Below are 15,342 nucleotides of genomic sequence, written 5' to 3' on the forward strand. Positions count from 1 at the left end.
ACATGTCCTGTCAGAGAGGCCAGAGAAAGCAAAGGCACCCGAGGGTGGAAGAAGAGCACAAGGGGTCAAACAGCATCTGCAGAAGCTCTGTGGACCCAGGGGTGGTGCGGGGAGCTCAGAGACAGCCAGGACGGCTAGTGTGGAGAACGCATGGAGGGAAGACGATGTGATGTCGGGATGAAAGGTAGGCATGCCATGTGAGACCTCTTACCTAGGTTTACCTTCATCTTAAGGGTAATGATCAGCTTTTCTGAAGGGCTTTAGGTGGTGTGTGTGGGAAAACCAGTCTGCATTTTGAAAAGCTCAGTGCACAATGATGTGGAGAATGGAAAGAGAGAGCAGGGATGGCTTGAGGGTTGACGGGGTGAGAAGCTAGTACAGAAGGTCCAAATGTCTGGTGACTTGAGCTTGACTCCTGCCAGTACAGAAACCAAATCCATGTTTCAAACTAGACACTTAAGTCACACTTAGTTTTGGGGTCACTCTGAGCATCCTCTCGAATAAAGGCACAAAGGCAGGGGATTCAAAAGCTCCAACCATGGGCTTGGGTTGAATTCCCTGAATTAGATGATAGAGCTTGATAAACTCTTTGACTGTATCAAGACCCCTTTGTTTTTACTAGTTCCTCTTTCCTGAAGGTTATACTCTACTTGGCAGACCTCCTTTCCCTGTTCTCTTATCTCCCTAACCCGACACACCAAATGTCCTGAGCGGATGATGCTGACAGATGAGTGATCCTAGTGTCAGGAACACAAGCTGCCTGATGGCCAACAAAACGAGAACATGGTCTTTCCCCCTTAATCCATTAGATCCTTACAAACTCCACCTCTTTTCTCATTTATGTAGTGGATTCTAGGAGGAATGAAACCGTGCGTGAGGAATGGCCTTAGGACTATTTATACCCAGAACCTATGGTGTTCATGGTATTCCTGGATTTAGGCCAGACCTGAAGAGAACTATGGATTCCCCCACAACAGCAAAGATCAGGTCTCAAGGTTGAGCACAACATTCACTTAACCCAATGTGTATCTGGCCAGTGTCGGCTAGGAAGGACTCCAACAATGCTTTGCAGGAGTCCTACAACCCAGGACTATTTAGAGTGGAGCCCTGGATTGGTACCCACCTGAGAAAAATTTTGAATTCGAAGGTAGGCAGTTAAAGCCTATTATCAAAAATGGCGAGTAATTTTATGCCTGGTGAATCTAATAATAATGAATTTGAGCTTGTGTGTTAGATGTCTCCTTTTCTTATTTAGTTTCTCTATTAATTTATTTTTAATGTATTTTACAAAAGTACCAGTCCACGTAGGCCTGGAAAGGAAAATAACTAGCGCTCCAGTATGGATGGTTGGAAAAGTACTACTGTAGCCGCAGCTGAAAATTCCCTGATTCTTCCCTCACCGAGATGACTGACAGCATGGAAATTTTACTCATTAATACAGAACACTAGCAATAAGTCAGAAAGGACGAGGAGCCACGGGAACATGAGTTTTAGTTCTCAAGGGCACGTCCTCTTCCCAGGCAGCCTGTATCTAATGACAGATCAACATAAAGTACGTAGAAAAGTGGCATCCCAGCTACCTCATCACAACTCACAGCTCCTAAGGCCGGCTTTACGCTCCCTGTGGCACCAACTGAGACCATCCTTGTTGCCATGCCATAGCCCAACTTCTCCTGCTGCCTGATCCCATTTCCCTTCCCTTCCCTTCTATAGGAATTGATCCTTTAATAAACCTCTTGCACACTAATCACCATGTTAGAGTTTACTTTCTGGGGAACCTAACTTTTGACATTTTTAAACAATAACATGACCTCAAAGATCATAATGGGAACTAATGATACCATGTGCTTTGAATTCTGATAGTAAGAACTACCATTTACTGAGTACCTATCATGTACCAAACACTTTACTAGGCATATTACATACATAATCTATAGTCTTTTTTAAATTGTGGTAAAACACACATAACACAAATGAGATTGAGTCCGTGACCAAAAACCTTCCAACATAATAGAAGGCCAAGACTAGGCAGCTTCACTGGTGAAGTCTACCAAACATTTAAGGAATTAATACCAATCTTTCCCAAACTCTTCCGAAATGTAGAAGAGCTCCCTCCTCTTCTACACACTTTCAAAGTAATTTTACAAGGCCAACATTACCCGGACACCAAAACCAGACAAGGCTACCACAAGAAAATTTTGGGCCAATATCTCTGATAAATGTAGATGCAAAAATCCTGAACAAAATAGTAGCGAACCGAATCCAGCAATGCAATAAAAGGATCATATACCATGATCAGGTGGTATTTATCCCACACACGCAACAATGGAGCAATATGTGCAAATCAATCAATGCGACATACCATACTAAGAAAATGAAGGATAAAAATTAAATTATGTGATTATCTCAACTGATGCATAAAAAGCATTTGACAAAATTCACCATACATTTATGATAAAAACTCAACAAAGTCCGTAAAGAGGGAACATATCTTAACACAATAAAGGCCATATATGAAAAGCCCATAGCTGATATCCTGCTCATAGTAAAGAGCTGACTGCTTGTCCTCTAAGATCAAGAACAAGACAAGGATGCCCACCCTCCCCGCTTGTATTCAACAAGGTATTAGAAGTCCTAGCGAGACCCATACACAAGAAATAAAAGGCATCCAAATCAGAAGAGAAGTAAAACTGTCTCTCTTAGTAGATGGCATGATATTATACAGAAAGAACCTCAAGGACTCCACCAGAAAACTGTTAAAACTAATAAACGAACTCGGTAAAGTTTCAGGATACAAAAATCAATATACAAAAATATGTTACATTTCTATACAGTAACAACCATCAGAAAGAGAAATTAAGAAAATAATTGCATTTACAATTATATCAAAGAAAATAAAATATCTAGGAATAAATTTAACCAAGGAGGTGAAAGAGTTATACACTGAACACTGTAAGACATTGATGAAAGAAACTGAAGAAGACATAAATAAATGGAAAATATTCCATGCTCATGGAATGGAAGAATTACTACTGTTAAGGTGTCAATACTACACAAGGCAATCTACAGATTCAGTATAATCTTTATCAAAATTCCAATGACATTTTTCACAGAAATAAAACAAACAATCCTAAAATTCGTATGGAACCACAAAAGACCCCAAAGAGCCAATGCTATCTTGACAAAGAACCAAGCTGGAGGCATTATGCTTCCTGATTTCAAACTATATTACAAAGCTTATAGTAATCAAAACAGTATGACATATTGTATTGGCATAAAAACAGACATACTGACCAACAGAACAGAAGAAAGAACTCAAATAAACCCATGCATATGTGGTCAAGTAGTTTAGGATAAAGGAGCCAAGAATATACAATGGGAAAGGACAGACTCCAATAAATGGTGTTGGAAAAACTGGACAGCTACATATAAAAGAATGAAATTGGATCCCTATCTCAACCAGACACAAAAATTAACTCAAAAATGGAGTAAAGACTTTAAGACCTAAAACCAAAAAACTCCTGGAAGAAAACATAGGCGGTAAGTTCCTTGACATGGGTCTTGGTAATTGATTTTTTTGGATTTGACATCAAAGGAAAGGCAACAAAAGCAAAAATAAACACGTGTGACTGCATCAAACCCAAAAGCTTCTGTACAGTAAAGAGAACAATAAAATGAAAAGGCAACCTGCCAAATGGAAGAAAATATTTGCAAATCATATATCTGATATAGGGTTAATATCCAAAATATATAAAGAACTCATATGACTCAGTAATAAAAATAATCTAATTAAAAATGGCAGAAGAGGGACACCTGAGTGGCTCAGTCAAGCATCTGACCCTTGATCTCAGCTTAGGTCTTGATCTCAGGGTCATGAGTTCAAGCCCCACACTGGGTTCCACGCCGGACATGGAGCCTACTTAAAACAAAAATGGCAGAAGAACCCAACAGACATTTTTCCAACGAGGACATACAAATGGCCAACAGGTAGAGGTAAAGGTGCTCAACATTCCTAATCACCAGGGAAATGCAAGTCAAAACCACACGGAGATATCACCTTGGACCTGTTCGAATGGCTAGTATCAAAAAGACAAGAAATAACAAGTGTTGCTGTTGGCGCAGATGTAGACTGGTATGGTCACTATGTAAAACACTACGGAGGTTCCTCGAAATATTAAAAATATAACTTTCATATGATCCAGCATTCCACTTCTGGGTATTTACGCAAAGAAAACAAAACCACTAATTCACTGCATGTTGACCCTCTGTTTGTTGCATTGTTTACAAGAGCCAAAATGTAGAAACAATCTAAGTGTCCGTTAATGGATGAACGAATAAAGAAAATGTGGTATATATACACAATAGAGTATTATCCAGCCATAAAAAAGAATGAAATCTTCTCATTTGTGTCAACATGGACAGACCTTGAGGGCATTGTACTAAAGTAAAATAATTCAGACAGAAAAAGGCATATATCGTATGATCTCACTTACATGTGGGATCTAAGAAAAACAAACAAACAAACCCAAACAAGCTCATAGATACAGAGAACAGGTTTGCAGTCGCCAGATGTGGGGACAGGAGAAAAATGACCAGCTTAACCACTTTTAAGGGAGGAGTTCAGGGCATGAGGTAGATTCACGCTATGCAATCATCAGCACCATCTATCTGCAGAACTTTTTTCATCTTAAAAAACTGAAATTCTGGGGGCACCTGGGTGGCTCAGTTGGTTAAGTTTTGACTCGATCTCAGCTCAGGTCTTGATCTCAGGGTCCTGAATTCAAGCCCCACATGGAGCTTACTTAAAGACAAAACAATAACAACCACCAAAACTGAAACTCTTGTATCCATTGAAAAATAACACCCCATTCTCCCATCTGGCCAGACCCTGGTAACAACCCTTTTGCTTTCTGCCTCTGAATCTGACTGCTCTATCTCAAATAAGAAGAATTATATACTATTTGTCTTCTTGTGATTTGCTCGTTACAGTTACCATAAATCCTCTCGGTTCATCCATGATGTAATGTATATCAGAATTTTCTTTCTTTTTTTTTTTTTTAAAGATTTTATTTATTCATCTGACAGACAGAGATCACAAGTAGGCAGAGAGGCAGGCAGAGAGAGAGGAGGAAACAGGCTCCCTGCTAAGGGGAGAGCCCGATGTGGGGCCCGATCGCAAGACCCTGAGGAGGTAAGGGTTGAGAGGACTTTTGTTTTTTGGGAGCATGGTATGCTAAAAACAAATTAGAACACACAACTCCAGAAGCATCAGGGTACATCTCACACTACACATAACACGAGGCGGATTTCTACGACTCGAGTACAGTGTCCAGTGTTAGGTAGCAGACAACTTAGGAGAAGCCTAAAAAGTTCATGAAGAAATCAAAAAATAATTAAAAAAAAAAATCTCAGTGTCCAAAACCAAAACCTGATCTGTGTTATAAGGTCAAAGAGCTCCCTCCAATCAGCTGGTATAGAGGGACAAAAGCTGAAGGAGGGCGTTTTCCAAATAAACTAAACCTCATTTTGACTTTGTTCCCTTAAAGTGAGATCCTTGGATGTGGTCTAAAGTAGAACATCTTTATACTGAATTCTGCTTTGTAAACACGTAAGTTTATTATTTAAAAAAAATTTTTTTTAAAGATGTATTTATTTGTTAGAGAGCGAGAGAGCGCACAAGTAGGCAGAGTGGCAGGCAGAGGCAGAGAGAGAAGCGGGCTGCCCGCTGACAAAGGAGCCTGATGCGGGACTCGATCCCAGGACCCCGGGATCATGACCTGAGCCAAAGGCAGCCGCTTAACCGACTGGGTCACCCAGGCATCCCAACAAATAAGTTTATAGTAAGTTTCTGAATGGGTATAGGAAGTTGTAATCTGAAGGACAGTGACCAGTCATTCTCTGATTTCGAGGAAGTATTTTTATCACATTGATAGGCTTGAAATACTGTACTAGGTAATTTATAAGGAAGGTTATTCTGAGTTTTAAGATTGTTTAATAATAAAGTACATTATTTATGAAATCTTTAAGGTTAAAACATTTTAATTTGAGGTTAAGCATTTTACTTGAAGCCAGGAGAACAGGGGGAGTCGATTATTTTTCAGAAAAATTTTATGTGTTTTATGTATTCTTTTCTTTAGGGCTGATATTACAAGGTAATGAAGCATTTTGGGTGTTCTTATGGATTCCACAAACACACAGAATGTAATCCTGCCGTCATGGAATTTTATGGTCTTATTGGAGACAATTTACCCAAGGAGAAAGTAGGACAAAAGAAAATACAATGAGGTGCCGAACTTTGTGACATAAATTATAAATTCTCTAGGGATTTAAAAAATGGAAGGTTAAAATCTAATTATATGACTATAGCTTACTAGACAAGACCAAAACCTAATGAGACCTTTAGAGGATAAGAAGGATTTGTATATGTGGACAGGGATTCCAGGTGTTAGGGGAAATATGAAAATTCACTCATTCATCCATTCAATCAGTCTTTTACGTCCCTGCTATGGCCTGGACACTGTGCTAGGCCCTAGGGTTTCAGAATTAAGTGAGAGCTCCTCCTTGCCTTCAAGGAGATTACGGCCCTGGTGGTGGGGGAATGGTCAAGGAATCCAGAAAGATACTAGAGTGTTGTAAATGCCCCAGCAGATAGCTGTAAGCACAGTCAAAGCACCTAAATCATACTGGGGGTGGGAATGGGCTAGCATTGGACAGGAGGAAGGACAAAAAGGAATCAGTCCTACGGGGGGGGGGGGGGGGGAAGCAGGCATGAGGTGCCTAGGGACAGAATAAAGGGACAGAGAGTGAACATGCCATGACAGGTCAGAACGGTGCTTGGCTCCAGTTTCCACGAGACGTTTCCTCTGCCACCTGCTTTCCGGAGCACATCGGCGCCATCTTCAACGAGCCATGTAGAAGACTAGGCCTCTGCACCTTTGCCTAAAAGCACAACTAGCTTTCACCGAGCCATCACCCGAGAGAAGGTATAGGATATGCAGGATTATCTAAGACACATGTAATCCATCCACCCCTCCACAGAACCACTATCTCATTGGATTATATTGGACCACAAAGGACCAAGTCCAAAGACTTGGACTGCAATAGTTCACAAAACTGTCTTCACGGACTTGAACTGCCATGCTTTGCCTCTGTGTAGCTCACACGGAGAAGCAGTCCCGTGAAACACACCGCTGTGCTGTGAGGGCACCATTACTTTGTTCAGTGTCCTCGCTTTAAAGCATGTGAAATACTTCTTTTAGAATACGATCTAGGAAGGGGCACCTGGGTGGCTCCGTGGGTTAAACGTCTGTCTTCAGCTCAGCTCATGATCTCTGGGTCCTGGGAGGGAGTCCCGCATCTGGATTCCTGCCAGTGGGGAGTCTGCTTCTCTCTCTCTCTCTCTCATTCCCCACCACTCATCTCCTCCCCTTGTTTATTCTCTCTCAAATAAATAAATAAAATCTTAGAAAAAAAAGCAGCTAGGAAAAAGCTTAATAATTTTCCTCCGGAGTACGGCTTCCTTTTTGAAAATGAGAACTACAGACTTCGATGTATCATATATTTCTCTTTTTGTCTGGCCTGTTAGAGAAGACTCAGAACCAAATCTAACCTTGATTATCATAATTTTATTAGGTCTTATATTTGAAAAATGTGAACCATCTTGACCTTTGGCCTTGGTTTTCCCTTTATATTTTGTTATTTTCCTGCAGGTGCTTTTACGTTTTAAGACTCGATGCTAGGGATGAAAAGTCTGTTGCACGTGCCACCTGAAGAAAACGGCCAGAAACGCTGAAGCTGGCAGCTTTGTGTCATGTCATCATGCTCTCCTGGTTGCAGGCTGGCCCTGGTCTGCAGGCAGCAGCCGCCCCCTTTAGCTCCGTACACCAGCGGCACTTTGTTGGGTGAATGAATGCCCGGTTTTCGAATTCTGTCCTTTGATAGCTGCACACGGAGAGAGAAACAACCACACTGAGAGAGGCGGGGTCCTGAGGAAGGCAGAGGTGCTACCCGGGAGAAGGCTGGAGTGGAGGCCAGCAGTCCTGGGCACAGGGACAAACTCACAGACGTGCTGTTGAGCCACTGATTAGCCATTGCTAATTGTCCCAAATAAGTGGTAGGTTTTTATGAGGTCTGGCTCCCGAGACTGTTCCCTATGCTGATGTACACGAACTTTCCTTAATAGAGGTAAACTGAGGCGGTCTCTCTTTTATTAATCAAAAGGCTACAGAGACAACTCGACTTCTCCGCATAAAAGGAGGGTAAGAATATGTACGTACACATAACCGCAATTTAACTTGGAGAACAGCAGCAGGGATGGCTGAAGACAAGGTCTGCGAGGAGTCCTATTTCTAAAAAAGAGCTGCGTTTTCAAGATGCCGTGTTCCAAAACCCAAGGAACGGCAAGCAATTTATTACCTAATATTATTTTGCAGTTCAGCCATAAGAAATTATTAAAAAAAAAAAACCAACAAAAAACCAAAACACTTGTTAAATTCTAAAACATCTTCATTTGGGTTCATCCCACAAACAAACATGTCTTACTTTCCCTGGGAAGCAGAGGAGGGTGGATGGGAGGAGGAGAAACACCTCAGTCACCTTTCGGTCCAATCAAATGTAAAAAGGAGGGATTTCTTTCTTTCCTTTTTTTTTTTTTTTTTTTTTTTACCTGATAACCATAAACAAAGAAATAACATTAAAATACCACCTTCTAACCAGTTGACCTTTCCATTCACTTCACTGTCTTACAACCAGGTTGGTTTCCCAGGGTACATCCTCCTTTTGTACTGGGGATACATGCTGTGTTTTACCCATACGGCTAAGGGGACATGCCGCACATTCAAGCTGTTCTTCTCTGGTGGCAGGTAACTACTTTTTTTTTATTTATTTATGACAGAAAGAGATAGCAAGAGAGGGAACACAAGTACAGGGGAGCTGGGGAGGGAGAAGCAGGCTCCCCGCTGAGTAGGGAGCCTTATATGGGACTCGATCCCAGGCCGCTGGGATCATGACCTGAGCCAAAGGCAGACCCTTAATGACTGAGCCTCCCAGGTGCCTCTGGCAGGTAACTACTTAACCTGGCTTTAGGTTTCAATAGAAGAAGGCTCCTGATACCTACAGGAGTCCTGAATGGAAATGCTGGCATGTTCGAAAGAGGAGTACACAAAGAAGTATAAGAGACTATTGTTTTATGTTTCCTAGTGATGCTCTCCGTTCTGAGGACGAGAGGCCAGTCTTTTCCTTTATAATTATAAATTGAAAGAATAAATGTCAATGACAATCAATGCCAATGGAGAAATAGACTTCAAGCCACCATTATCCACGCCCTACAGTTACCCACCCACACACTCTGGGGCCCAGTAAATTCTACAGATCAGGCAAGCAGAGATGTAAATATTTCCATGTACAAAACTTGCTTTTTTCAAAGACAGGCATGGCCTAGCATGCCATTTTCTTTCTTTAGAACTTTGAGGAGCAATTATGACCCGAGGTTATAAGGATGGTAAAGCAAAGGTATGTGCCTATAACAAGCATTTCTTTGAAACCAGCAGCAAGATGTGTGGGTTCCACACATCCAGAGTATAGACTGATAACTTGTAGTGATAAGTATAAAAACTCACAAAGTAAGGCAATGTTATGCTGGTTACCTGCCCAGTTCAGGAATACAAGAATAAACAGGATCCATTTCCACCCAAAGTGAATGGATATCACACAGGACAATATGAACCCACTACAAGCTGGGGTGGTAGGCACAAGTCTAACCACCCAGGGTGCCAAGCAATTTTTTTTTTCCAGTGGGTGTGTGTGCTTCTGCAACATAAATGTAATTTGAGAAAGGGGCCACTGCACTTTCCACGTCTCTTTATAACAAAGTAGTAATTGTTAACAATGGAAGAATCATCACTCCTCTCTTGGGAGTTTGCCAGCTCAGCAAGAGACAATATCAATTTTCTGATGTTATCTCTCTCCGTGGTCCACTTCTTAATCCATTTCAGAAATAGAGTCCCCTGGTTTTCTTTAAGGCAAATGAACCTCTTTTTGGGTGGGATCTTAGAGGTATCCCCCTACTTCCTCCAAACTGAAAGCCAAGTTGTCTCCTCCCCCACTTCCAACCAGGTTGTTCTGCTAGGCTTGAGTTTTGTTTCTGAACGTAGAAAGTTACTAAATGAAAAGAAAGAGGCCTCAGGACAGGAAAGCATGAAATTTCAATGGCTGACAGCCAGGCGATTTGGCCACGTAAAGGGATTCACATCCTTCTTGTGTGGCTGCAGCCAGATTGCGGCTAGCACCACACATACTGTTAAAACATCACTTGTAGAATACAGCCTAGAATGAAGTGAGTGCTGTGACCAGTTGCTTAGAACTTGGTGATATAAACCTAATTGATTCAGATTTTTCCCTGTGTTCCCTGCTAGACATGTTAAAGAGATTCTCTCCATTGCCGTGTGTTCTAAGAATGTACAAGTTGAGTATGGTCCGGTCCAGTCAGTGTGGCTATGGAGGCCATGAGAACAAGGCCTGGCAGGAAGTTGATTATACTCAGGGTCCCAGAGAGAGGGTCCCTACATGCCTCACAGGAGAAAACACCAGTGTGGTCCAGAGATGGAAGACAGAAGTGAGGAGAAAGTCCGGACCAGAGCCTTATTTGGGATTTCCCTAGACAAGGCAAGGCAGGGCAGAGTAAACAGCTTAAGACTGGCTCGTTTTAATAATTCTGGTGGGCTCTGGGCTACAGCGGTGGTCTCCAGCTGCCTGGAAGCTGGCCCTGGAGTGATCTGGGGCAAGGGAAATGTGGGTTTTCCATGTGAGAGTTAGATAAGGAGGTGGTTGGGGATATAAACTTGGGATTAGCTGGTTTCTGTCTGAAAGGCGTACCCATGGGCAAGTTGATAGGACCTTTCAGAATCAACTAGCCCTGGTATAGGCAGTCTCCCCCCTGCTCCGTAAGGCCCCAAATGCAAAAGCATCAAGAATACAGAGAACACAGTTAACTGGCTCTGTGACGAAGAGATGCCGAACAGACGATATAGAACCTAAGAAGACACAAAATCGTGCATGTATTTAAATATGGCCCTTGCCTGAGGCAGCAAAGTGGGCGTCTTCGAGAGTCTCAGTCCCCAGTATCCTTCGGTGGCTCCCTCATTCTTCGATAAGGACAACTGATGTTTTCTCAGTCATAGATAACAAGCTATGCAAACACACTTCAATCTTCTCATCTCTTTTCTGCCTCCCCAAACTCATTCAGGAAGGGGTTCTAGGACTGTTAGAGCTGGTGATGACATTCCTTTGTGACCGCGGTTGAAGGGCCGCCTGCCATGCAGTGATCTGCCTACACCCCTTCACAACAAGGAGAAAGCAAGCGTCCAGGTCAACTCTGGGTTCTCCCCATTTACTTCGTAAACTACCTATCTCCTATTTGGCCTGGCAGGTGGCAGCTGGCAGGTGGCAATGGGCTGCGTCTGGGGCCTCCCAGCAGTTCTGCTGCACCACGGGAGGCCAGTCCTTCAGCGTCACCGCTCTGACCCACTCTGTGTCCTAAGTCCATACACACTCGGCACGAGGTCTCACCACTGCAGCTCATCACAAAGTACAGTATCACCTACCCCTAGCTTGTGCGCGGCTCAGTTCCGCAGGGCTGCTTGCAACAGACTGACGTGTCGAGAGAAAGAGAAAGAGATGGGCTCTTTCCCTAGGCTTCTCTGCGGATGATCTTATTTTGCCATGTAATGTTCTGGGTGGATTGTAAGGGATACTAATGAAATAGGTTCAAGGAAAGTGATATTAGAACTGTGGCAGGTCCAAGTCTCACAGTCCTGGAAACCGATGGACATTAGTACTTCTTGGCAGGCCAGTGGTTTAGTTTGGAGCTTGGTATCACATTCATTCTTTTGGAGGCCAGTCTCCTCAAGGAAATATGGACCTTCTCGCTTTTGTTTTCTATATTTTGTTAGTTGTTCATCCCTGGATAGGCTGCTTCGTATCAGAATTAAAGGATCATTGGCAAAGTATTACCAAGAGAACTCTGGTTGTTTTCAGTTTCATTGGTACATTTTGGTAGATGACCAGGCCATGGATTTGGTGTTCCTTTCTCTCTTCTCATTCCTTTTTGGAAAGAGTTTAGATGGGCTGGGGAAAGATATTTGAAGCTTTCTGATCCAATGTAAATGAATCCTGTGGTGGGTAAATAATTTTCCTCCCTCCTTTGCTCTCCTGGGGTATTTTGATGAATAATGCTTCTCAAAGAAGTCTGTAAGTAATCCCTTAGAGGTAAGAAGGGTATTAAGCTCCTAGCAGTATGCCTTTAATGCTTTAGTGTGTATGGTAGAGCAAAGAGGAAAGGAATCATCACAACCTTGTGGTTTCATAGAATTTTCTGAAAGTTTTGAAGGCCACGGCTGGGAACTAAGCACTGTGGGGCAGTGCTGGTGGTGTGGGTACAGCCTCACGAGCTCAAGTCAGGCCATCCCTTTAATGTTGGAGATTTTTATGGACGGGGTTTACTTTTTTGCTGGTTTTGTTTTGCTGCCAATGACAGCATATGCTTATCTTAACTCAAAAAAAAGCATATTAATCGACCTCACCAAAAAAATCTTTTTTTCAAAGTTGTGTTCCTTCCTGCCTCCCATTACTTGGAAGTCCAGTTCACAAACTACACAACTCTAATCTAACAGTATCTTTAACAATATTCATTCTCTTTAGAGGCTATTGCAATTTGACCTTCAAATACCATGTTCTCCAGTGTATTCTGTTACTCTTTACCTGTGATAACTTGATTATGGCTTTAGTTTCTTCCTTTGATTGGCTTCATGTCCCCATATTTTTAAACAAAAGCCTCCATAATATTAAGGAAATTTCTTACTGCCGCAGCGCCACCTACTGGAGGGCCGATGCAGAAGCATGCTAGCGGTAGCTTAACTTTGACTCACAGTTTGGAGTCCTTCTGAGTTCTGGTTTTATAAAATCAGAATTTCTTTGTCATTCTGAGAAACTGTCACTTCTCTTGATAGCTATTAAGCCTCTTGCTGTGATATAAAGTCAGCAAGTTATCGTAAAAAAATATGCTCTTATTCTTACTGTTACCTTAAATTGGCCCTGACTTCACCGACTTTGATTTTCTCTGTCCTATAACTGTAGCAAGGACTCCAGATTGTGTGGGCAAGAGTTTGGATCTGGCGAAAATAACTTGGGGAGCTTCCAAAGATCCTGAAAAATGTAAAAAAAATCCCTACTTAACACTTTATTTGATCTTGGTGAAAGGATAAGAGGTCAAATCTAAAACTAGTCTTAGGATAGGACAACAACCAGAGAGAAGAATAGCAAGGGACACCAGGCCTGGAAAACTGCCCAGAATATAGCATCAGGTGGCGGGTGACAGAAGGACCAAAGAAGGAAAGAGAAGGTTGAGAAATACATCAAACATAAAGAACGGAGAAAATAAACAGCTATGTGTATTGCAAGAAAATAAACAAACAACCCCCCGCCCCCCCCAAATCTAGGTTTTAGAGAATCACTGCCCAGACGCTGACACCGAGTTTCTGGTCAAACACCAAATCTGTGCGCCTTGCTTTCTAACACTGTTAGAGTGGGTAATCAACCCAAATTCTTACCCCTCTGGCTCCAGGGAGAAAAGAACATTCTGGGAGCAATAAAGGATATAAGCCACTAGGGCAAGCATCTCAAGAGGTTTATTTATTTTCATTATTAACCTACTATACTCCAGATCCATCCAGGATCCATGACAACTATATAACGCTTGGTGAAAGGCATAAGAATCTAATAATAAAAATAGGCCATTCCGCTGAGAACTGCCGGGCAAATGATTTCGCTTCAAAGTTAAAGTGACTTCTAGATCCTTAGAGTTTACGCTCGAATGGATTTACTCTGTATTAAAAGAAGCCCCTTTCTCTTGTCTTACGGGGAGACAGTGAAGTGGGCAGCCAGAGTCACACTGATGTCCTGCTGCCCCACCGCCATGCAAAGAAAGAGGAAAAAGCTAAACTGTGTTTTACCGAGGCCCCAAATAACCAATACTTAACAAGGACATTGTTTCTCACTTCTTGTAAATGAAATCCAGCACTGCTGTTCAAAAGGCAGTAAGAATCCCTCTACCAACTACAGACTCGTAAGAGCTTTAAACAACAACAACAACAAATTGGGGTGGGAGGTAGGCAGAGGCTGGGATCCAGGACAGAAAAGGCGTAGGCAGAAGCTAAGGCCAGGGATGAGGGCAGCTGGTAGAGCCTTAGACCTTACAAGAATGGTGGTTTACACTATCAAGCCAGCACGAGAGAAATGCCAGTTATCTAATCTGTGGCTCCCTGCTATTTTAGTTCACCATCTCCACTTCAGAACTCAAGAACGCCATGCTTATAAAGAACGAGGGCCAATGGCTTTGGCTTTGAGCCAAAGGCCCTCACTCTAGCCTTCCTTCTCAAGTTTCCCAATTTGCTGACTCTACACCTTTCCTTCCATAGCAAACTCAGAATGTTTAGCTGGAAGGAGGGAAGTCAAGGAAAAAGTAACGTTCGTGGAGCATTCCAGGCCTTCTGCTAGCAGCCCTCACAGCCACTACCTCATTTAATGTTCACAATGAAAAGAACACTGTCGCTAGGTCACCTTCGGGGGAAAGGGTTCTGAGTTGTTTTTCAACAGTGTGCTGGGCTGAACGAGTTATCTCATTCAGGCGCCCGACGAACAAAATGACACAGCTTTAAGCTTTAAGGCCTGGTTGGCTAGACTTGTAGAGGGTCAAGGGGCCAGGAAACAGACTTCTGCTATATTCATGCCATCGATAATACCATGTTTAACCAGCTGAGTTAACCGCACTAGACAGGGGCTTAAATACCTGTCCGAGTCAGTGTGGTGCTTCCTGTTGGGGCAGAAACGTCCCATCTCTGAGAGACATGTCGACTTTGACTTACTCTGGGGGTTGCTCTCCCTTCTTATGGGTTTAAAGAAAAATGTTTCTAATACCAACCTACTCTCATTTTTGTAGGACACTCTTCTGAATCCCTAGAAGAACACCTTTAAATCTATGTGTCATAGAGAAAGACACATGCTTTGTAGTTGAAACCCTAACGTGCCAAGTAGTTCCTCACTAGCTGCAGAAGTAAGTCTAATGGGGTTAGCTGCCGTCGTACTGCCAAGACAAAATATTGATTGGGAAGGACTGAAAATCCCATGTTCATCAGTGTTTCTTTAACTGAGGATCAGGAACACCAGGAAAGGCACAGAACGGAAACAAATTCAAGGCACTTTCGAGGTCCAGAGTCACTGGAGACAAAAGCAGTAAAGAGCAGGCAGCCTAAACAAGGTGACAAGAATAATGCACTTGTCTTAAGACAG

General features: G+C 42.5%; 1 protein-coding gene across 17 annotated transcripts in view; it reads right to left on the minus strand.

The window, feature by feature from the left end:
• Positions 1–15,342, minus strand: part of TTLL5 (tubulin tyrosine ligase like 5) — a 284,906-nt gene that overhangs the window by 29,361 nt on the left and 240,203 nt on the right. For 8 of the 17 annotated variants that reach the window (XM_046008988.1, XM_046008987.1, XM_046008984.1 and 5 more), the window contains one exon: positions 7,754–7,941. The exons of 8 other annotated variants lie outside the window; for them this stretch is intronic. In XM_046008988.1, coding sequence (XP_045864944.1) covers positions 7,871–7,941 — 71 coding nt within the window. In that variant the 3' untranslated portion in view covers positions 7,754–7,870. Of the gene's footprint in view, positions 1–7,714; positions 7,942–15,342 lie in introns of those variants that run through there. One more of the 17 variants, XM_046008990.1, reaches the window with a different exon arrangement.

This window comes from Meles meles, chromosome 6, assembly GCF_922984935.1.
Source record: "Meles meles chromosome 6, mMelMel3.1 paternal haplotype, whole genome shotgun sequence".
NCBI lineage: Eukaryota > Metazoa > Chordata > Mammalia > Carnivora > Mustelidae > Meles > Meles meles.